Source organism: Megalopta genalis, chromosome 12 (assembly GCF_051020955.1).
Source record: "Megalopta genalis isolate 19385.01 chromosome 12, iyMegGena1_principal, whole genome shotgun sequence".
NCBI lineage: Eukaryota > Metazoa > Arthropoda > Insecta > Hymenoptera > Halictidae > Megalopta > Megalopta genalis.
Window position 1 is genome coordinate 3505450 of NC_135024.1, and position 24378 is coordinate 3529827.

The following is a 24378-nucleotide window of genomic DNA, read 5'->3' on the forward strand; positions in this document are numbered from 1 at the left end:
GAGCTCGCTTCCTATTGGTCACTGTTTTTCGCTAATAACTCGTAAACGAAGTCGCGATTTACATTTTCGCTAAGGAAAAAGTTACTTCAAATGATCTCAGGAACCCCCCATTTTCCGGAAGTACTGTAATTTTGGGAAACCCTATATTAACTCCAATGCATAAAAACTGAAAATTTGTTAGTGGTATTATAGTTATAAGATGTGGAGTACATGTACTATCATCTGTTCGTACGCAAACGGATACTAACAAAAACGAACGAACGCGAGAATATGGCAACGTTGCATTTGGGACTAGTAGGGTGCTGATCAGGGCTCGCAGGCTGCAAGAACCCGCAGAAGTGGGAGAAAAGGATTAAAAGTGGCGTATGCCGCTTCGCGTTTCTCCCTCTGATTCCCCAGTCCACCTCCATTGCATTAGAAAAATGGAGGAGTTGTTGTTTCACAAGTTTTATTTTATACAACGACAAAAATATATTGCAGCATATAATCAGTTTAATGAAATGATATAATTAACGCAGAATGCTTAACAGATTAACAAGGATAAGTCCTCAATTTTAACAATGCAATTTCTCATTCGACTCGCTGAACTTCGCGAAATGGCTGCAACTCAGTCACACACTCACACTGCGAACCTATGAGTTGCCAGAATTATTGCCTTCAGAAGTTCTGGAGGTTTTTACGGCCTGCGAGCCCAGGGTATACGTGATATATGCAACGTTGCCAAGTGTCCATAACCTTTCGCCACTCAAGGTTTCCATCAGTCTCCATCCTCGCGCAAATTCAATGATATCGCTCACTTTACATTGCTTTAATTCGATCACCGATCGAGTGCACTTTTTGGTGCGTCGATGCGTTTTCGTAGATTGCTTTGCTGTTTTCATAGAGAATTCCAAGATTATTTCTCGGAGATACAGCCAATGACGTCACGAAGCTTCGGCGAAGCTTCGGTACAGGGATTGTCGAAGATTGAAACTTTGGAGGCGATCATCTCGGATTTAAGACGACGAAATTCGTTGAAATTTTAACAAGACACGTAGATGACGCTTATATTAGCGTAACTAATAGCAGAACTTCAAGAAATTCCTAAATACAGTAATTTCTTCCTAATTCGCGCTCAGATTGCGCACAAAAACGGACAGTTTGGGAAGAGGAGATACGATGATTCGAGCCTTGCTTCTCGTTTTTATAGTTATCGGTTGTCAACAATTATAAAAACGAAACACAAGGTTATTTATAATTATTATAATATATATTATAACGGAGAATTTTTAATGTATTATAATCAATCTATTAAAAGGTTATCGAGGAATGAAAGAACTTGCTATTTAATTTTTTTATATTACATTATAGTAGTATTATAAAATATTATACAATATACCATAAAATAACATAAATTAAACAGCATGTAGAATGAAGGAACTTGCTATTTAATTTATATTACTTTATAGTAATATTGTAAAATATTATACAATATACCATAAAATAACATAAATTAAACAGCAAGTAGAATGAAGGAACTTGCTATTTAATTTATATTACTTTATAGTAATATTATAAAATATACAATATATCATAAAATAACTTAAATTAAACAGCAAGTAGAATGAAGGAACTTGCTATTTAATTTATATTACTTTATAGTAATATTATAAAATATACAATATACCATAAAATAACATAAATTAAGCAGCAAGTAGAATGAAAGAACTTGCTATTTAATTTATATTACTTCATAATAATATTATAAAATATTATACAGTATACCATAAAATAACATAAATTAAACAGCAAGTAGAATGAAGGAACTTGCTATTTAATTTATATTACTTTATAGTAATATTACAAAACATTATACAGTATACCATAAAATAACATAAATTAAACAGCAAGTTCTTTCATTCTCCGATAACCCGAATAGATTAAATATAAAACATTGAAATTCCTCCGTTCTCTTAATCCTTCAACTACAAAAATCTCTCCCTAATTCGCGCGCAGATTGCTTACAAAAATGGACAAGTCCCGCGTCTCGTTTTTACAGTTGTCGAACGAGCCGCGGAGTAAAAACGAGCCGCAACGAGCTCGAACAATCGTAATCTCCTTTCCCCAAATCGTCCATTTTTGTGCGCAATCTGTGCGCGAATTAGGGAGAAATTCGTGTAAATCGCTTTCGGTTACGACCACCACAACCTGTCTCTCTGCCTTCGGTAAAATCGTAACACGGGGCTGGGAGCCGTCGGCACGACCCGGCCAGTCCCGGTCCGACGTGGCAAAGCGAAGAGACCTCGAACAAGGGGTCGCGCGAGATCGTGGCGCGACCGAGGGGATGGTTAGGTCTCGGTTAGGCGGTGGTCAATTTTCAGGAAAATATGCAGATGGAAAACGTTTTCTTGGTGCGCAGGTGGCAACAATTTGGAGGAGCACGAGACGTACAACGGCTCCAAGCTGCAATTCTATCGTGTCGAGAGGCGACAAATGGGGGCGTATCTCTGCATCGCCAGCAACGACGTGCCGCCCGCCGTTAGCAAGCGAGTGACACTCGCCGTGAATTGTAAGCACGTTTCCCTCCTAATCCCTGATTGTATCCGGCAGAAAGGCTCCGACCGACGACAAAATGCGACGCTCGCTACCTACACTCCCGTCTCGTCGCTGACGTAACGACACGCTCCCTCCCCGCAGTGACGAATCACTCCGGCCATTGGCGCGACCGCGCCTGACTTCCCGGAGCTTTACGATCTCCCTCGTCTCCGGTAAACCGCTAAGGATCCTCTATTACCGTGAATTAAAGCGATTCCGGCCGAAGGAACCCCCGGGCAAACCGGTTGCGGCGCACCGTCGGGCGAAGCGGCGAACTTGTGTCAAAATCAAAGAACTTTCGATAGAAACGAGATAATATGATCTTTTCTATTTACGTCGGAGCGGAAATGTTGATAAGTGGGGCAACAAATAGCGGGGATGTGGTACGAACATTTTTGTGACCTCGAAAATGAAGACAATCTACGAAACGCTTGAGAAAACGCTTCAAAATATAAACGCTGTTTAAAATCATTTTCAATTAGCTTTTCAATTCATTTCTATCGAAAACTGGTTTTCAGCTACTTTTAGCGTGCGAAAAGACTTTTGGTCGCTTACTACGGTGCACTTTAACTTTTCGGTTTTGGTTTCGGTAATTAAATTCAGCAGAGTTATCGGAAACTTTAGAAATTGATTTTTGATGTAACTAGAAGATTCATTTTCGATTCCGAGAGCATACTTATGCAATAACGTACTTATGCAATTTTACGATACTTATGCAATTTTATTTATATTGAAAAATGCCATTCAGCGAAATTGGCATTCGTTTTTTTTCGCGGCATGTTACAAGGTAATATAAATTATCTGAATATAAATTACATAATGTTATAGCAAAATTCGGAAATAGAAAACATTACGGACCGCGAAGGAATAAAAGCAAGATTGCGTCTCAAAGCGACCATTTGTTAACGCTAATTACACGGACCTTGTAACAGCTGCACAATTCATGCTCGAACACAATGCACGAAACGTAAATGCTTCGTAATCGATTAGCCTTTTCAACGCACGCGAACTTCAGCCGTCTATTTACCGATTTAAATCGAAGAATAGAGCTATCTTGAGATTGCATTCCCGGTTCACTATGACCACCATTATTTCGTAAGCACCCCCTGTACTCTGGCTTCCATATTGCCGCGAGTCCGCCTGCGGAGGCCCGGCATATTTCGTAAACGATGAAAAGCTTCGGTAATGCGGGTTTTCAGTTCTTCCGGCCTTCTTGTACGTTGGTCCGATCTATACACAAACTCTTTCACTACACCCGGCCGAATAAAATCGAGTGAATTTTGGATCCGGTAATCGCGGGGACCTTACACGTGCCGCCGGTATTTACGTTTAAAAGCTCTTGAGCATCCAATTTCTGAGGAAATGCATTGAGCCTTTGCTACCTCTAACGTACTTTGTCCACTATGCAGGCTAGCTTGGCACGGAAATTTTGACTTTGAATTATCTGCGACAGCCTCAACGTCGCGTCGTGCGTTTACTGGTAACGAGAACGAAAAGGTTTCGCATTTATGTGTAAACATTGTTGTGCTAAAATAATTTTCTTGATTCGCACACACTCTTAGTGCATCGTGGTTGACTGAAGCTATCTAAGCTATCATTTTATTATTTATTTAATTCTTTTTTTTACAAAATTTTAGATCGAGATATCTCGAAAACGAAAATCCATTGTGAGAAAACGTATTAGAGTTTTTTGACACTAGGTTATTATATGTATAATATATATTGTATATCATATATATACTATATTATACTATATATATAGTATAATATAGTATAATATAATATATTATACTATATTCTATACCATATATTATATATATATAGTATAACATAGTATAATATAGTATAATATAATATATTATACTATATTCTATACTATATATTATATATATAGTATAACATAGTATAATATTATACTAGTATACTATTATAACAGTAAATTATATATTTATAATTATATTTCCACTACCGTAGTTTGCCTTAAAACCTTTTATTTTTAAACTTTTCTTTGCACAATTCGAATAACCAAGAAGTACTTCGAATAACCAAGGTTCCAGCGTACCATTTAAAACAGAAAAGTGGCAAATTTTCAAAATTTCGAACTGTCCTCGCCCCGAAACGCGAGTACGTATCGTAAATCGTAACGTCGAGGAACAGTGGTTACGGGAATAAAAGCAGCGCGAGAGCTGACCGAAATTACTGTCCGAACTCTGAGCTTTTTTTAAGGCTTCATATCTCGCAGCGTAGCTGCGGTATTTCTATGTATAAGACATAAACGTTGACCCGGTCTGTGGTGCCTCGCCACGGTTGATTCTTTCCACGGTTGTAACCCGATGTAAGCATTGATAATGGCCGTGTTATCAGATCCAACGATTTCATTCGGGTAACAGCCGGCCACCGAAGCCCGATCCGTTTCCTCGGTTTACCGACAATGCTACGAAAGAGATTCCAGATTGCTTATCAGCTGTAATCAAAGCGAATTAAACCCGGGGATATAGAGAAAAGCGCGCGGGGGCTGTTCGCGAATTTATTGCGCGACGCAATAACGTTTATATCCGGGATAGAAACGCTTTTGTTTCTCCGTAAACAATGAAAGCGGGCGACGTCGCGGCCTGTGCGCGTACCCGCCGTGAATTTTAATAATGCCTCGCGAGATAATTCCGCCGGGCAAATATGATCAGTAAAAATTACAGTTTTACAATTATTCGCGGCGACGAGACGGTCGGGGTGTCCCTTCTGTCGGGATATTAAACTTCGACGGTGGCTGCCTTTTTGCCGGAATACACCGCCATATTTACAGTTCCTCCTTTCTAGCGTGTAAGCTTCGCGCGTGGCCGAAGCTGCAGGGATTAATGAAACTTACGAAAAGTCCAACGAAATCTTTTGAAAGCGCGTACTGCCGCCAGGAGAAATAAAGTACCCGCTCGGATTACTTCGCCGGGGAAATTAGAAGTCGCTTAAACATTTTTTAATAACAAACATTTCGAAGGATAGCAGGACTTTTAAAGCCGCCGTAATCTACTGTAGAATAAGCGTGTACCGCGACGATACCGCAAAATACTGTTATAAAATTATACGAATCTGCCATTGTAAGATGGCATTTCTCTTCTCGCTTGTTAAATGTTATGGCTTCTTCGCGGAGATATGCTTCAGCACGGTTTTAAGTAATCATTTTAGGATCGCGGAGGTGGATGAGCGTAGATTGTGGATTTCTGATTGCTGACAAGGTATAGAGGCAACATAGAGGTTATTGTCTTTTCAGAAGCATTTTCATCGGTTGAAAATCGAACAGAAGAATTTCGAAATTCTTCAAATGTTTTCAGTGGTCTACGATGGTCGAATGTTTCGCATTTGATCTGCTTATTCGAATGTATTATATAAAATCCATAGTCTACTTGATAAGCACAAGAAGTCCATGCGAAAAATTCTGCGATATGCTAACAAACAATTGCTACATTCAGTGTGCAACAAAAGTAGGTGAACACCATGATGCGCAACAGCGAAGCAATTTAATTCAAATATATGCTCAACTGCGTCTATAATAAAAGCACCCTCTTTAACATTTAGTAACAATTGCTGCATTTATGACAAAGAACTAAGTGTCATTTTGTTATTTTCTTTATATTAACAATTTCCAAAAGATACTCTACAGAAAAGTGATTTCAACGTCAGTGAGTTCGTAATTCGAAATTACAGGAAAATTAAAAATCGAAAACAATTACAAATAGCCTGAATCTGTGTGGAAATATCTGTTGAAACTTATCATTGGCAAATATAAAATTTATATATTAAGTTTCCCCCGAAAAGCATTGTCTTATTTTGTCGTGGCTGAAAATAGCTGTTTCCGCTTTTATTAACTTTCGTAGCTGCAAACGACAGATTAGCCAATTAATGGCATTTCTGACGATAAATAATAACGCTGCGTGCAAAGAAAGAGAGAATTTTTGTCCGCAATACAGTCTCGTATAATTTTCTATAGTATCCTGCGGTACCTATTGTCGCGGAGCGTAGTATCGAACATTATATAACATCGTAATATGCATGTGCATATTTTTAGTATTTCAGCTATCGCCGTGCAATGTTTAATATCTTATGAAGCCCGAAGTCAATAACCGATATATTGTATCTTCCCGTGGTGTATTTAAATTTAAGCCGGAAACTGCGCGGCATCCATGTTGAGAATTTACTAAAATTGCATACATTAATCTCAAATCGATAATCCCGGCTACAGCAATTACAGATGAATTCTTTCTTGCAGGATCTCTCAACTGTATCTATATCTAGAATTTTTCGTGTCACGAGAAACGCTTGCAACGTCTCCGATTCGAAATCCACATTTATTTACAAAAAGCTCGTCTGGGAGATCATCGATTTCTATGAAATTGTAGGTTACCGGGGCAATCAGAAGTAATGAATACGTTTAAATATAGATTGAAGAATTCAGAATTGAGGGTTCGAAGCCACTCCGTCCAGATTTCATCCGTCCAGATCTATTTCGAACATTGTCAAAGTCGCCGGAGAGGTGATTTCACAGATATTTGACACGAATTTGCAGATTTCATATTTAACACGGTGGATGATACAGGATGAGCCATATAACATTTTCACCTCAATTTCTCTTGTGGATTACGTGTTGTAATAAGGAAATGTTTCGAATGCAAGTTGTTTGGTATAATAAGGAATAATTGATTTTTTTCTATTTTACTTTTCTATCGAGATATGAGGGTGTCAACTCGAGTTTTTTAACAATACAATGTGCAACATTTAATCATGCCATTCGAAAGTCTATGAAATACAACAAATTATTAAACTTTAATTGATATTTAATAAACAATTAATTTTATTATTAATTCATAAATAATTTTTTATTTTGTACTCAATGTACTATCGGACGGTCCGATTAAATGTTGCACATTATTAAAAAAGATATTGGATCGAACAACTCTCGTTGGAAACATTGTTTTATGCAACATGTGTTTCACAAGTGCTATCTCTCGTTATTATTATTATCATTATTCTACTCCAATAAAATCGATTTTAATAGGAAACCGAAGATCGATGTTGCTTCTCCTTATTAATTTAAATATTCGTTATTAATCTGAAGCTTGTTCCAGATAAGGATTCTATTCAAGTGACCAGCGAATGTGACATTAATGTAGAACAGTTCGCATCAGGTCATTTCTATTCTAACGTTGCGAGGGCATAGCAATCGTGATCATCGTTTCATTGTCAGCCGCGTTTAAGATCGCTGCTGAATTACCTTCGTTATCGCGCGATATTTTTTCGACGGTGTTGTTTAGCAGAAATATCAGATTTCACGAATAAATTGCTCGACATCGGGAACAATACGGGTTATATCAAAACTACGCTTTCGAGATCGGTGATCCGTTTAGATCGAATTTCCGAGTACAGTAGAAATCTATATATTTGAGGTGCAAAATAATGTACGCGGATACGCACCGTGCATAACTACCATCGCGCCATCAGTATTAATTATTCGAAAACAACGGACGCGACCGAGAATTAATTGCATTCAGCTGCGATAATGCGGCGTGCACTCCGTAGTAGTTTTGTATTGTTATAGAAATAGCGATAACAGCAGTATACCGTAATCGCGGTGTTTTAATTTCGGTCGACGTTTAACGGGATCGCCGATCGCGTTAACGGAATAGAAAATATCGATGACTAAACGGAACGACCGAATTAGAATGAAACACGACGGTTTTAGGTCAATTTCGCGAATACGCGCCGCTGCGTTCGCGCTACAACCGAAATCGTAGATTCCCCTGGACCATGAAACGAACTGTGCACTTCGTTTCCTTAATAATCAAGGGACTAACGAAGCAAATCGAATTATTTAGCGCACTTCGTTACAGTGACGGAACGACCTATTGATGTTGTTCCGCTTAGCAACGACGAATTTGCGGGAAACGAATATTTAAAGATAATAAGCGTAAGAAGCTGCATTGAAGTTTCTTCGAGCAGTAAAGCACTCGCCCGGTTTCCACGGAAATGTTCATTTTGTTGTCGGGGTGTACAGGGTGGTTCGCCGGAAACGGGCCGCCTAATTATCTTCTCTAGCCGTGACGAGATTGTGTACAAAATCCTGGACTAATTTTGAAAAAAAAAAAACATAAAGAAATCAGGAAGACAGTTGTGAGTGGGTTACAACCATAGTGGCGCGAGTCACGTTTTCCTCATCGTGAGACGTAAAGAGTGTCGTCGTTTACTAACACGCGTAACGTTCACCGACCATATTTATCGTCAAGATATTTACGGTTGGATTAATTTATAGTAACTTTATAATTGATATCACTCGTTTTTTGACATTTCGGCCTGTACAGATTACAGTTTAAGATGTAAATTAAAATTTTCGAAAATATAGCTTGCGCCGCTTTGATTCTAACCGACTGAATCAGAGGGCCTGTTTTAGGCGATCCACCCTGTATAATTAAAAAGGTACACGGTAAATTGAAAGCTCAACGTTGCGAGGCTCTTGCGTCCCTGAAACTGTCGAAAGGATTGGCTTTCGGACACACGGGCACGTTTTACTCGCCTCGCGCGAGTACCATAAATCCTTGAAAAGTCTCGGCGAACATTTTTGAACAGCCTGTACGGTTCGTTACTTCTTCGTAGAGAGCTCGCGATGTTTCCTAAATTTCAGCTGGTACAGTATGCCTCGGCGGATACTGAACGAAATAGAGGAAAGCGAGCGATCTTGTGTCTAATCAAAATTTATGGAATTTTTAACGTCCGGCCGCGCGGCTCTAATTGCGACATTAAATCACGCACACCTCCCGCTCAGAAAACCGTGTAATAGAGACATGTAATCCGGACAAATTATGGATGTCTATATTCAGCCAGGCCGTGGACATTAATCAAAATCTTGGTGAACCGTGTGTATCGCGATAAATCGGGCAATTAATTTGAAACCGCTTCCACAGTTGCACCTGTCGTCAGAGTACCTAATCAGCTTTTGGGAACACCTTTGAACACGAACGTGCAGCTGCAGTGCTACGTCGAGGCATTTCCAAAAACAATAAATTACTGGGTGAAGAACCGGCAAGGAACGGGGGACGAAATGCTGATCGAGGGGTGAGATTATTAGTTTCCCCCGTATCGTTTTGAACGTTCGTATGTCTCCGGGCCGAGAAACTTATGGCCCCGTTCGACGCCGCAGGTACAAGTACAGCGTGCGAGAAGAACGATCCGGATACACGGTTTTGATGACGCTCTTAATCAAAGGGTTAACGGAGAAGGACGTGGGCAGCTACAGATGCGTGTCGACGAACAGTCTTGGCAAGGCCGACGGCAATTTAAGGCTGTACAGTAAGTTCCTCCGAGACGTAAAACGCTGCCGAGTTTACCTTCGCCGGTGTCCGCTGTTTACCAACTTCAACGATAACGCAACGTTCGGTTGCTTTTTGCCGTTAACCTGTCCCTTTCGTTGTCTAATCGTTCGGCAGGACCAATCGTCGAAACACTTCCTGGAATTTACGTAATTCTCTAATCAGCTTCCAGATTTATGCTACGAACGCTTCTCTTCGGTTTACATCAGTCCAGAGCAAATGAGATTTTAAACGTGCACTCGCGATCGAACGCGATTCCTTTTCCTGCTGTGATATATTATTTTTTAAATAATTTCACAGTAGCTTGTAAATATTATGAATAAACAGCGGATCTTTCTGCGAAATAAAAATTGTCTGTACAAATTGCAGTGAACTAGAACAGAATAAAAATTTTCTTCAGAAATTGCAACGAAATAGAACGGAATCAAAATTATCTTCGTAAATTGCAACAAAACTAGAACAGGATAAAAATATCGTCTTTTGCTTAATAATTGTAGCGAGTTGTTAACAGTACATAAATATTTGTAAATTCTTTTAATCACGGTGCAGTTTCAAATTATACCAACCTGAATTTCTCATAAACGCATAAAATCCGCAGTCTAATTATAAATGTTTGCTCGATCGTGCATTTACCTTTACGAATAAATCGGAAATTCGTATGTAAATGTGAAAGCGTTTGCATGTAATTTTCCTCCCATAATCATTGGTGCGTTTACATTAGAGCCTTAAAAGAATATATTGGAATTTCAAGTCAAATAAATCAAACACACTTTGTATATCCGCGATTTCAATCAGTTAACACAGTCTCGTATAATCTTTGTTTTAGGGAAGAAATTTTCTGTGATTTTTTTTTCTCACAATTTTCATCTGTTCGCAGAAATCAAATTTGGCTTCGACAGATCGTCACGCGGGAAAGATCATGTATCAATTCTCGATGGTAAGTTGTCCTTCCATGAAACGCAATGTTGACGAACACGTTCGTCGACGAAAGTTATGAAATTCAATTTTCGCACAGTTTCGTATCGTCGACGGACGCGAATGAAATGCAGAATTTTTTGGAATATACTTATAGTAACATTACAAAAATTAACAAAAAGAAAACATAATCCTTCTTGATGATCAAGAATAATTCGTCCAATACTAAGCCTGCTAAAACAATCAAAATGACCGGTTTCGCATGTTTTATTTCAAAATTGTTAATATTGTACGGATTTATGCTTTGGAAACGATTGAATCATTTTCTTAACGCAAGAACACATTTTAATCAAAATTATGAAGTGTCTAAACAAATTCTATCCTGTCATCTTTATAAAGTGATATCCGTCAGTTACGTATAGGAGTCGGTGGTTTTCGTGTTCAAAATAAAAGCATCGAACGTGTGTTTTCGATTTCTGAACGGTCACTGGTTTCGAATAACTTTTGTCGATACGAGTAAAAGGATTGTGTTCCCAACGAGAGCCAAAAATACTGAATGAAATGTTTGGTTTAGGTTTAGCGGAAGCTGCGCAGAGTTCAGGCGCCGGCAGCCACAGCAGAAGGTTCTTCGGCCATAGCAACAAATTATCACACAGCCTGTCTATATTTCTCTTTATACCGGTGCTGCTCTGGCTGCGGTGAAGAAGGCATCCGTTGCTGGTCACTGTCAAACAGAGTGCCGGGTAACTTTGTGCCAAAGGACAAGAAAAAAAAAAGAAGCAAGAATGCTTGTGCATGTACGTGTATGTCGAATCATGTGTCGAGGGATGTCAGAGTGTATGCGTGTGTGTGTGCGTGTGTGTGTGTGTGCGAAAAATTATAAAACGAAATGCGTGCGCAAGAAAAGCGAAACAGCGTTTTCTGTCTAAAAAGAGAGGAGGGTGGGAGCACAGGCGATGCGTCGAATGTACGGGTGAATGAAGAGGAAAAAACCGAAAGCAGCGAACTAATGCGAAAGAAAATCGGAAGAAGAACAAAACGAAACAAATAAATGAATTCGGAGGCTCGCGTTCTCTACTGCCCTTCCTAACTGCCCTTTCCTACAGCCGAGTGTTAAAGAAACAATTTTTAGAACAATAAATGTTTGTCGATGTATGCGTCCGTTTAGATTCGCAATCCGTTTCGTTGGATCATCGATGACGGATCGCCGGGTCATTGGCGATGACGCGCCGCATGACGAAACGACAAGAAGCGTGCAAGCAGCTTGGCCCTTCCTAACGATGCTTAACAAGTCGTCAATAATATTCATAAGTTACGATCATTTTGTCATTGGTATCCGCATTACAGACGTTAGACGTCAGGGAACTCGATGTTTCGAAATAAAACTATGAGATCAGACGTTGTACACAAACGGCCGCTAATCATTTACACACGACCCCCTATTTTCCTCCTCCATTATTTTTTGTACCTTAATATACAGGCAATCCGATATCCTCTGTAAAACACGATCTCGATTTAGCAAGGATGTCGGATCGAGGAAACTTCTGGCAGAACACGATGCGAAGGATGAAAAATAAACTTGGAACTGAAACGCTTTCGGGAGAAAGTTGACAACGCGCTGTTCCCCTGAAACGCAATAAATCGTTTTATTATTATTAGTATATTGTAAATTGTATGCATTTACAATAAAAATGAGTAGGAACAATTTTTAACGGTAATACATGATTTTCAGTTAACTGAAATTATTAGAGAAATTAATTAATTTTCTATGAAATTTCTGTTTCTCTACTTTATCCAGGTTCGTTAATCTTTTTATTGCAATCAATTGCACAATCTTTAATTCAAATTAATCACCAGAACCTGAGCAGCTAGAAAAATAGTAAGTACAATAAAAATATAAGCAATACTTATTTTGCATGTAACTAATTCGTATTTTATACAAACTAAACTGATGTTCTACTTTCGTTCAAATTATATCAATATAAATTGTATATAGTTGATAAACACGTATACAATTCTTGTTTCCTTTTATTTCTAAACTAACTTCGATGAATTTAAATATTTCAAATAATGTAAATTAATGTTTGATAGTTTCTTCGCTAATCATTGTTCGTAAGAAGTGAACGCTGTTATCGGTCGCAAAATATCGAGTTAGAAAGACAGTAAAGCTTTGAACAGAAAACTCAGAATATACTTTCCATATACTTTATCTATGCTTATATCACAGACTGCTAGAAGTAACCCGTTAAAATCAAAACATTTTTCCTTGCGCTGATGGCTGGCATTTATCAATTATTTGATATCATTTTGTATTTTTCTACGGTCCTAAACGGATCTAAAAACTTCCTCCATAAAGTTAAAAAATGTCCAAGATATTTATTGCAACTGAAGTTTATTAGAGCGTAGTCGAAATGCAGTATACAATATACTGCAGTTATTACTAATTTTAATTCGTGAACTGCCGATAACGTTGCGAACTCCATATGATAATTGCTGCTTTCACAAACTTAGGATCCATCTTATGGGCTTCTCTGTCTCAGCTTTGGAAGTCCAGACTTAACATCCGGACAGATATTGCATGCAATGCTTTTTTTGTCTCAGGGTCTGAATTACCAACTCAGTAGAAAATATTGTGGTAGTAATAGCGGTGGGTAATAGTGGACTCTACCTAAATGTAACGGTCAACTAGTGAACTACATCCGACTGCAACATAGAAAACTGTGTGTCTGCGATGGCTAAATTTACACCGACACGGATCCTAAGGCCGTGGCTTAGTGCTGCATGCCTAAATTCGTGAACTATCGATAATGTTGAGCGGAACACGAAAATGGTAAGGAAGCTCTAGAGCCCCCCAAAGCTGAGGCACAAGTTTATAAGATGCAATGTCTGCACGGATCCTAAGTCTGTGTAATAATGCATTAGATATCTAGTCTACTCTTATATGTACCTCGTCAGTGATAGAATCTTTCATTTAACGAAACAATATAATTGTTATCAAAATAACCACAGAATTTCTTATTAATAGCAACATCAAAATGAAAAGGGAAAACAAGGAACCTTATTCAAAAAGAAATTGAAATATAATTATTATGGAACAGTTGTTTTAGAGAGTTTATTTCGATTTTTAAAATTGCAGTAGAATCTGGTATAACTATAATACTGTAAACTACATATAAACTGTTCAGTTTTATCACATGCGATCAACGCTTAAATCATAATAAATTGCAACTACTTCATTACAGTCGATAATTTGGCAGTGTTGAAATATTACATTAATAATTACAATAGGGATGCAGAAATGGAGTTAATAATTTGAATTATTAGCAGAAACAGATTGTAGAAAACTGCAAACATTTTGCTGTAAATATGTTATATTAGATTAATTATTTCGATGTATAAACGACAACTCATATTAGTTAAATATTCTCGAATTTTTAAAGTGAATTAAGAAACATTAGCATATGTGCAACATATGTGCTTCGCGGGTGAACTTTACACACACTCAGAAGAACAGAACACACACACATCACAGTGAGCTTGGTGATCTGGAACACTGGAGTTCAATTTTCGTTGACGAGTTCTAGATAGTTTACTAAATTGACAATCTTATGAGATAAGAAACACTATTTTAGAAAACGGTGTGTATCATCATACAAATAGTTTTTGTTAAGTTCTGTTAAAAAGTGTTGAAAAAGTCGTATTGATGGTATTCTTATGATTTTGGAATTCTAACCTATAATATCGATATAAACAAATATTTAAAAAGATAAATGGACTACATTTCAATGAAAATAAGATTATCGTAATCCTTTTCCATTATTAATCAAATGTTAATCTTTGTTTTCTGTATGACAGCATGTCAAAACTCGTCAATGGAGGAGCCAGAAAAAGTGCAAACATCAGAATGGAAGAGACCCGACCAAGTAATGCAGTTACATCGATTAAAAATGAAAAAACGTGCGCTTCAAGCACGTATGAACAATACGCGAGTTAACAGACAAAATGTAGAATTGGAATCTACAAATATAGTAAAAGCGTGCAATGTTGATGCTAGTCACAGTGTAGGTCAAAAACGAAAAAATCCTTTTGCAAAATATGCAAAAGATGAAGCAAATAAAAAATCAAACGCAACTCCTGAGTTGGAAGCTAGTAATGATAATACACTATTTGAGCTTTTGAAACTTGAAAATCCAAAGAAACCACTCGAAAACTCACTAACTGAAGATCCGTTCACATTTTCTAATATACTTTCAAAAATAGAAGGGAATAAACCTATTCCAGATGTAGAAACATCAAAAGGTGAAAAATATGTTCCAATAGATTGGACACTGAAGACGAAGATGAGATTTATGTCGCCAATATCATTTCCATGGAACACCAAATTAAAAACTAGCGAAGAAGCATCCGGTACAACTGGATTCGTAAGATGTTTAGATATTAGTGGAACAGATTCAACATTAGACACTAGTCCAAATGCAAGGTGATATCTGAAAATATTTCTCTATTTTAATTTGATAAATTTGCTTGTTCAAATAATTGTTACCGGTATTTGCTTTAAATAGGCTTCATAAGTGTTGCCTTATATGGCAGCATCCTTTACTACCATGGTTAGAACTGTTTCCTCGCTCTGCTGGCAAAGTGAGTGCTAATTTAACAAGTAATTTGTCTCTTGTGAATAACATGTTTATCAAAGATGCTTTATACAAAGACTGGAGTGAAAGCTTTAGGTCCCTTTTCCATTTACTACGAGCAGGTCAATGCCCATACTTTTATGTGTGTGCAAATAATTTCACTGTATTATTTCGTGCTGCTGGAATTTGTGGAATATCTGAAGCTCATGCACTCTTGACACCCACTACACGTGGTTTCCGACAATCATTAAAACAAGAAGGTATAATGATATTTAAATATGGATGCACACAATTAAGGACAAGTATGAAATAGTAACAACTTTCACAGAAATAGAATATACAATGCCTCTGAGAAAAGAGTTTAAAAGACGGTCAGATGTAACTGATTCTGGTTGCGACACATTTGATGCGTCTACAATAAACAATGCCACAGAAACAAATCATTCTGAAGATCAAAGTGTTGATGATGATGACGAAACTCAAGATGAGTGGTTACAAAGTCTTGGAGTCGAGAATTCTGAGATTCGCAGAATTCAGAGTTCTCAGGTACTTCTTTTTAATAGTTTACTTCCTATCTGCTTTAAATAATCTAATATTCTTGGAAACTATAATAGGCGAGAATGACATTAGAAAAGGAAACCGAAATGGATAACATGAAACAATCGTTGATTTTTGTAAAAGGTGTCGAGGCACAAGGTTTATTTAATTTTCTAATTAACTGTAAATCGGCTATTACTACCACTGGCTCCTTAGCAGGAGTGCCTCCAACACTTTTAGCCCCCGTAGCCTTCCATGGTGCCTCACTGAGATCGATTAAGGTATATTATCTTCATATTAAATGTTCTACTATATTTTATGCATATTATTTCCAATTTTTAAAGGTGAAAGAAAGCACGGTACGCGTTGATAATGAAAGATATTTTTCTTTGGAGCTAAAGGGACCACTGTTACCACATGTGTTACCTTCTCTTTGTTCTTTAATGAAATCTAGCCAGCTGGACCAATATTCTGTAAGCTGCGCGCAGCTAGATTCAACAGTTGCATTTTCGGCAGCGAAACATGGTTCCGGTAAATTTTGTATAATAGAATATCGAATTGAAAATCTGTGGTAGTAACTACATACCAATTTTATGTTCTTGTAGAACAATCAGAATCGGACAAAACGCCAAATGTACCACAAAATATTTTCGGTAAAGAAAATCTCAGCGATTGCGGATTTAATAACGAATTATTGAAACATTTTTGCAACTCCGATTCGTCGCACATTCAAATCTTAGAAAATGTTAAATATTCAAATAATTTGTACACATGGTCTTGACATAACGTTCTGAGAATTTTATTTCTACTATTTTACGTAATGACAACCGAAAATTTAATTTAAAAATTGCATTCTTTGTATGTAAATGTATTGGGACACTGACATGGTAATTTATTCTAACGTCAGAGTTATTTACATATCATTTTTTAATCATTGAATGGATACAAGAAAAAGATGATGAGCGGAAAATAACGTTAAGTGATATTTCTATCATTATTGTCATCATAATCATTATTATCGTAGTTAGCTATTTTTATCGATATCATGATCGTAATTTTTCTAGACGCTAAGAAGGACGGCAGCATTTTACGACTAGATGTTGCTTTAATTACGACATAAGAAATCATTTTAATTTATATTCTTGTATGCTGAAGGATTAGTTTTGAAAATGCAACAATTATTCTTTTGTTGTCCAATCAAGGTTCAATATGTAATGAAGTTTTTCTGATCATTGTAATTAATACTTACGCTATTAACAGCATAATCATGAATCTAAAAATTATACATAATCCGCTGCTCGGTGAAATATTGTATATGATTAATTTTTAAGCGAGAATCCGAATATTTCAAAAGCATTTTACACTTGAAACATGTATTTTGGAGCTTGTAACGAAACTTAATAAAATTTCTACTGTTTTCCATATGTCCCCATAGATAAGACTTTGTTCGTCGTTCGACTTTGAACCGGACGCGTGAAAATTATACAGAACAGTATCTCATTAGAGACAAATTTTCGATCTCGCCAGCGGCGAAGGTGGGGTCCATGGATAGACTGCCCCTAAAAATAACGAATCGATATTCGCTCACTGCCCCCGAATCGTCGGACGGTCACCTCAGACGCGAACAATCAATTTATTGTAAGAAGAACCGCTTCCCACGTCGTTCCAACGAGTCTGGAAATTTTCACGAACGGAAAACCAGATCGCTGATTCATTAACAGAATTATTCCGTTCGCGTTCCGTTTCGAGTACCAGCTGGAACTGAACGCGGCTCTAAGATCGCAGAAAATGATTATTTCCGACGAATCCTGTGGCCTACAGCAGATATTTGTAGTAGTCGGCTGCAGCAATTCGAGTACGATGTACTACGATTCATGTGCACACGTGTATCTACACCGAGGAGCACAGACATAAATATACACGTACCCATGTGATGATTACGTCAGTAGCCGTTGCAGTCTGTGCTCATCGTATTGCGACACTCCTCGACGAGTAGTTTCATGTTCCAAGGTCTCTTATACGAGTTCACTTTTCGAAGTGAACAATGCGCCGGTAATATTGCCCCCTCCGGCGTCGCTGAAAGCGATACTCGGCGGCCAGGAATTTTCCGTGCTTTCCACTCGAAAATTGGGCTTTGCTTGCACGCTCGCATTATGCTTTTTCGATTCACATTCGCCAGCGTTATTCTGCTCAAGTCACAAACGCAAATAAAAGCGTTCGCCGCTTTATAGTCGAGGATAAAGCAAACGAACGTGCGTAACAGGTGCAGAGAGGATACAAGTTCTCTAACTGTGTGCATATACGTTCGATAGACTCCTTCGCGGCGACAGTTCCACCGCCAAGAAAGCTTACTGAAAATAGTCTCGAAGAGGCAACAAAGACGACTGCAAACATTCCCAAAAATTCCAAGCGTAATTCTCATCGAACGAAGGCCGATCGGTTCGCCCCCATCTGCGACTCGCCTGCAAGGCGACCCAAAGCAGCAGCCGAGGCTGCGAAACCTCCACGCTCCCAGATGGAGCGACGACGACCAAAAATTTTCCCGGGGAATAAAACAATCCCGAATCTCTGAAATACGTAAAAAAAGCTCGGCGCGTTGGGCTGTGGCGCGGAGGGGCAGAAGGGAAGGTCCCTTCTTCTCGCAAACGTCCGATCAGGCTACCGAGAAGCAACCCCTCGTAAACGGGAGGGTTCAGGGTGGATAAAGCTGCTGGGTACGCCGGTGGTAAGGGGTTCGTGGCTAGGGAGGGTGCCGACGAACGGAGGGAAGGAGGGAGCTAGAACAGTGTTGGCGCGCGGGCGCGCCGTACTCTTAGTGTGTGTTTACCGTGTATACGCACGGTCTCCGCGCTGAAGCTAGAATGTGACCAACACGAAAGAGGGACAGACGTTTCGATATATAGCGCGGCGAGCGAAACAAGGACGGGGATTCAGGCGGAGAGAGAAAGAGAGAGCGAGAAGTTCGGCGAGGAACGGAGAGAGACGGATTGCGTGGAAAGCGTGCGTGGAAGGGAGACGGCCGGCGAAGATGCAAGGGAACGAGAGCGAAAGACATAGGTAGGATCGGTGGCACGCCGGTTGGACAGAGACGGAAAAAGAGAGAGCGAGAGAGAGTGGCGGAGAGAAGCCTCTCCCCATGATACGCGTACACATCCTGGTCCCTTATTCCCTGTACGTGCGAAGGGGGTTTCGAGAGACCAGCAACGGTGGAGCCACGACGACAACGAGCCACAACCACGACGGCGAACACGACTACTACGACACCGCGTGGGGGTTGCACGAAGACCCCCTGGTGGGGTTCTGGCTGCCGACCCCACAGTCCCCCGCTGGAAATGATATCAGTCGCGACTCGGTCGAGGGAGCCCCAGCACGCGTCGTGCCCCTCGCAGAGTGACCCCGCTTGCTCGCTTGCTCGATTGTCCGCTCGCTTCGCGTTCGCGTTCGCGTTTCCACGTTTCCTTCTCGGCGACTGTTCGCGCTCGGTGCTCTCACGGTTTCTCACGGGGGGCAGACAGGGTGTAGAACGGTGCTCGCGTAGAACGAGCAAACTTCTTGACACACTGTGTGTGTGTGTGCGCGTGTGTGTGTACCTCTCGACCTACCCCTTCTTCCCGGTCCGTAGCACCCGCTGCTCCGGCTCGTTCTGTGCGCGACGAAGACTCTCTTTTTACCCGTAACATTTGTTGCAACGGTTTGGACAAACACCGAAGGTGAGTGGGTCTTTTCTTGTGGGGGAAAATGGCTTTCGCCTGTGCAGGCCCTAGGCCCTAGGGTGTACTCGCGCCGGTGGAAAGTCAATTCTGCAGTTTTCTGTTTACCGACCAGAGGACCCGTCTTGTCGCCTCGCTCCTGGGTGTTGTTGTGCCGGGACGTTGCGGATTACGTTGCGGCTGGTCATCCTCGCGGTTACGCCGCAAAAGTGTGTACATGCCACGGTTACGCGGAACGAATTTTCGCGAGAACCGACGACTGTGTGTTAAGGCTGTGTGTTTGCGCCTGGCTCTCGCTCGGGTTTGAGACCTCACACGACATCTGTGGGCTGCTCCGTTGGAACACTGCAACAGTTTCCGCCGCTTCCTTCTTCTGTTTATGATAACCGGGACAGCCGTGAATTCACGGCGATACCCCGGGCACACACTGGTTAACTCGGTCCTAATAGGTTAGCCAAGCGAATGTCTGTAGTTAGGCCGCATAATCGACTGTGAACGAACGTCTGCGACGTTCGCGTTGCACGTCCTGTCGAAACAACTCGTCCCGTAGCTGCACCGGTTGTTTTTAACGTTTCCCGTTTATGGTGTTCGCGGACACCGACAGACACCCACCGCCTTTTTATCGAAACGACACGCGTATTTCAGGGCCTTTGCGGCACGTCTAATTGAAACGCGGCCAGACGATGGTTTTACCGTGCTTTGGATTGTTTCGTTTGCTGCGCCACGTTCGGGATTTCATTCCTTCGGCACGTTGAACACGGTGCGTTTCTTTTTTTTTTTCGTTTGTTTTTGTTTTTTGTAATTCGTTGTTCTTAATCGGTGTACGACGGTTTTGTCGGATCGACGCGTCGGCCGATCGATCGGACGACGATCGATGCAGGAGGATTTTTTGAAAGAATCAAACTTCCTCCTCGCTCGTCTACGTCTCCGCAACGATGCGAGCGTTTTTAAGGCGCGACGACGAGGCGCGGGTATTAATAGAGTCACGCTGGGACGGGGCACACACAGTTTAAACCGTCTCTGCTCTCTTGATCTTCGGCGTTCTAGAGCGCTCTAACCAGCCACGGGAGATCTCGCGCATTCTTGGAGATCTTAGTCATGCGAATAAGCGACCTCGATACGTCACTTCGAAAAGTTCACCACTTTTCACTGTTGTTCCCCTTATCGGAGGCGACTCATCGCCGGGCCACAATTATCCTAATTAACAGCATCGCCGACGACGCCGCCTTTTGTCAGGGAACCGTGGTCAAGTGCGTTGGAAATTAGTGTCGCAAAAGCGCGTCGCAAGAGCCCGACGTGGCGCTACTTTTGCGTCGTTAAGACCGCCGGGAAAATGTTAGCGCGTTTGTTGACTTTTTCCTCTTCGAGGAACTTTCGATTTTTTTCTCCGGAACGATCGTCACGGATCGATTATTCTCGAGCGAGATAAGACAAGATTTCGAACGTACCGAAATTTTTGATCGCTGCTCTCCTCGTTTACGCTTTATGCTTGCTTCTTTTTTTAACGGATGTAATTTCGAATTTTCACATTGTCGAGCAAGAGTTCTCTACGACGACAATAGGATCGGCTATACCGAATCGCGCGGAGCACACGTTTCCCGTGTATCGAAATTTCGGATTCTTGTTTTCAAGCAGACAAGGAACTTATGCTTGCTTCCCCGGAGCAGGTGTAGCTTCAAGTTTACATTGTCGATCATGATTCTTGCGTATACATACTTATATCCGCTTCCGTGATGGTAGCCAGACGAAGTGGACGGACACATCCGTTTCTGCTGTAAATGGGTTAAGGAATAATATTTGCGGATAATAGCTGCGGACAAAGGAAATATAGAAAATCGTGCACGCAGGATATTTCGTATTTTTGCACGAGGCAAACGCAACAGCAACACTCGCATGTGCGCTGCACCTTCTGTTTTCACGTTCGAGCATTCCCCGAGTGCTTTACCGGTTGTTTTAATCTTGTTATAGGTTTTTAATCAACCATGTCTGGAGTATTCCCTGCGTTAATCCTGTTATGGATTCTTAATTAACAATCTTCCGACAATGTTGCATACGCGTATCTAGAACGAGAACAGAATTTCTGCAGACGCGTGTCGCGTTGCTTTAACAAGCTATTAATTCGCAGAGTCGTGAGTTTATGGCCAAGAACAATTATTGTACCGTTGCTCCGGCAAGTTGCCGATGTGTTTTAATGGAAGAACGCATGATTAACAAGCAATAAAGCGATTGGATCCGCTCGTTACCCGTTACAGACAGCATGCAACTCGCTTTTAAACTTTCTGTGTGATTCGTAATTAAACTTAATAACCTCGGCCGACCCGTTCGTTTCGTTCTTCCCGATATTCTGTCGTTGGCGTGCGGATTGATGCTGCGTGCCATTAATCACTGTGTCACGGTATTATAGGAAATAGAAGTGCGTTTAGTGGAACAGGTGTGTTCGATTCCGTTCATTCCACGTGCGTTATGTAATTAACGAAATATGCACCGCGCATGGTTATATTCATTTCATACCGAAAGCCGCACCTCTATTTTTCCGTTTCCATTGAAAACTCTCACCGAAAACTTGTTTTATTATTTCGATTTCACTCGAATTCATTCGGAATTATGTTATCCGTTTTCAACGGCGGATCATTTTCTGTACGCATTTGGCGAACGGAACAGTCGATGCTAACAAAATTTCTGTTCTCTTCGCGGTGTTATTTTGGTAGCTTGTCGAGTGGATAGTTTTTGTGTGTTTATTTTACTTACGCGTGAATACAGATGGCACGTTGAAGATAACCGCGACATTCGAGTGTGAATGAAGAAGCTACCTTTGAGAATCGTATAAGCAGCGATGTCTCTCTTTCATTAGATACATTATTATGTACGTACGTACGTATGTATGTATGTATGTATGTATGTATGTATGTATGTATGTACCTACAGCGCTGCTCGCTGTTTAGACTATTTTACGTAAGCCGCAGAGAACTTGTTTCGCTCGAAATTTATACGAGATAACCGCGGAAAACATTCTGAATTTCCTTGTATTGATTATGTTACACCGTGGCCGTAAGTTTTTTAAAGCACCGTTACGCAATTATTTAGATTTTTGAAGGAGAACTTCATTTTTCTTTCTTCACTTCAAACGTTCCTCCTTCGTCCTCTGAAGTATAATATTTGTATTTAGCTTTCTGTCGATTGAATACTGTTCATGCTAGAGTAAAACTATGCTATATTATTATAGCGATGAAACGAAATTGGTTTTTCTTGTACACTCATTTAAAGAATTTGAAGATACTGTTGTATTATTTCGAACTCAATGAGACAATTAGATAGGACGAAATGTTTACGTCTACCTTGCACACAATTTTTCTTTTGCATAAAAATCGGTACTCTTTTGGATTATTTTGTTTATCGATAACAATGCAAAATAATAAAACGATGGTCAATTCTTCATATTATCCACAGTATTAATACAGTGCTGAATCGCAGTTACGTTCATACTTGTTTATCTAATAAAGATATTAGCTCTTTCAATTCTACAAGAAACAAGAATTTAAAAATCACGCTTCGATTAGAAGCTGCTTGAACCGTCGTTTCACAATATTCTCGATATCGATCACGTATGCTCGATATCAATCTCCTTATCAATACTGGCGCCATCGATCGTCAAGATTGTAACGTTACAATTACGATCGTATAATCCTAAATATTAATAAACTAATCGGTAATAAAATCGATACAAAATTCGAATCTATACAAACATCGTACTTTTCTTTCCTTTCCGGCAGCCTAATGCTGCTGGCCGTATTTAATCGATAAACAACGGACACGTTTACGACGACACCGAACACGTACAGTTTAAAAAAAAAAGGAAAAACAGTGGAAAGATAGAAAACAATTTAAAACGGTGGCAAGGCAGAAAAGAATTTAAGTAGATCAACGCATTATCGTTAGCTCGTCAAAGTAATGAAAGTTTAAACCGCTGTTGCTTGCAACCGATGCGAACAATTATCGCTCCGAACAAAAATCCGCAGTACAGTAATTACATTTCCACGTCAGCCAATATTTACACAATTTCACCTGGGTGTCTGTTCGCCACATTTGCATGCGTTACGCCGATCGGTTGTGTCGTAAATTACGCTGCCCTCTTCAGCTAAATCGTTCTAACTAATATTTCTGATCGTCCGAAAAATTAAGCTTCGAATTACCAAAATCACTTAAACACAAATCAATGGAAACAAATGAGTGGAATTTTATTTGGAGCTCTATGAAGTACATAGAATATCCTAGCTGTGCTGACAAGCTAAAAGGCACGCGATGTTCCAAATGTTTAAAAATATTTTGAGAAATGGCGGATCTGCTGATAAGATATTTCAACTAAGGAGGACGGAATACCGGTGTCACAGATTTGGCGACACTTTTGCTCTTAGTTATCTTTCACCTTGGTCTACGGTTTTTCTTCTCGTGCGGCCAAGTCGTAAAACAATGTACGCCAAAGCAGCAACATAAAGTCGGCAGAAGGGAGATGTTGCATCACTGGTCGGAGGGATTCCTGGTAAAATGAAAGAATTGATTTTCATCGCGTCGCCTCCCACGTGGCATACTGTCTCGTTAGGCTTTCCAGGCCACCATGACCCATACGTGCGACGTTACTGGCGTGCAGGCAACGTCGAGAGATCC

At 40.0% G+C, this 24378-nt stretch overlaps 3 protein-coding genes and 1 long non-coding RNA gene across 7 annotated transcripts in view; 3 read left to right on the forward strand and 1 right to left on the reverse strand.

The window, feature by feature from the left end:
• LOC117228809 (lachesin) overlaps positions 1-12249 on the forward strand; it is a 196246-nt gene extending 183997 nt beyond the window's left edge. Inside the window, exons 6-10 of the mRNA XM_033484816.2 lie at positions 2399-2548; positions 9519-9669; positions 9755-9903; positions 10801-10860; positions 11413-12249. Coding sequence (XP_033340707.1) covers positions 2399-2548; positions 9519-9669; positions 9755-9903; positions 10801-10860; positions 11413-11540 — 638 coding nt within the window. The 3' untranslated portion in view covers positions 11541-12249. The remainder of the gene's footprint in view (positions 1-2398; positions 2549-9518; positions 9670-9754; positions 9904-10800; positions 10861-11412) is intronic.
• A 1930-nt stretch (positions 12250-14179) lies between these two features.
• Positions 14180-17430, forward strand: hd (humpty dumpty). The gene is made up of 7 exons (XM_033484646.2): positions 14180-14476; positions 14694-15318; positions 15401-15729; positions 15798-16015; positions 16084-16287; positions 16351-16537; positions 16612-17430. Exons 2-7 carry the CDS (start codon positions 14711-14713, stop codon positions 16785-16787), a joined length of 1722 nt encoding a protein of 573 aa, XP_033340537.2. The 5' UTR covers positions 14180-14476; positions 14694-14710; the 3' UTR covers positions 16788-17430.
• Positions 16916-22526, reverse strand: LOC143260415 (uncharacterized). The gene is made up of 2 exons (XR_013034575.1): positions 22465-22526; positions 16916-21488 (listed from the first exon to the last, which is right to left on the reverse strand). It is a non-coding gene; the product is annotated as an uncharacterized LOC143260415 (long non-coding RNA).
• Positions 18641-24378, forward strand: part of LOC117228704 (uncharacterized) — a 30217-nt gene continuing 24479 nt past the window's right edge. For 2 of the 4 annotated variants that reach the window (XR_013034574.1, XM_033484647.2), the window contains exon 1: positions 18645-19716. The gene's annotated coding sequence lies outside the window, so the exon portion shown is untranslated. Of the gene's footprint in view, positions 20477-24378 lie in introns of all 4 variants that reach the window. The other 2 variants (XM_033484649.2, XM_033484648.2) reach the window with 2 other exon arrangements.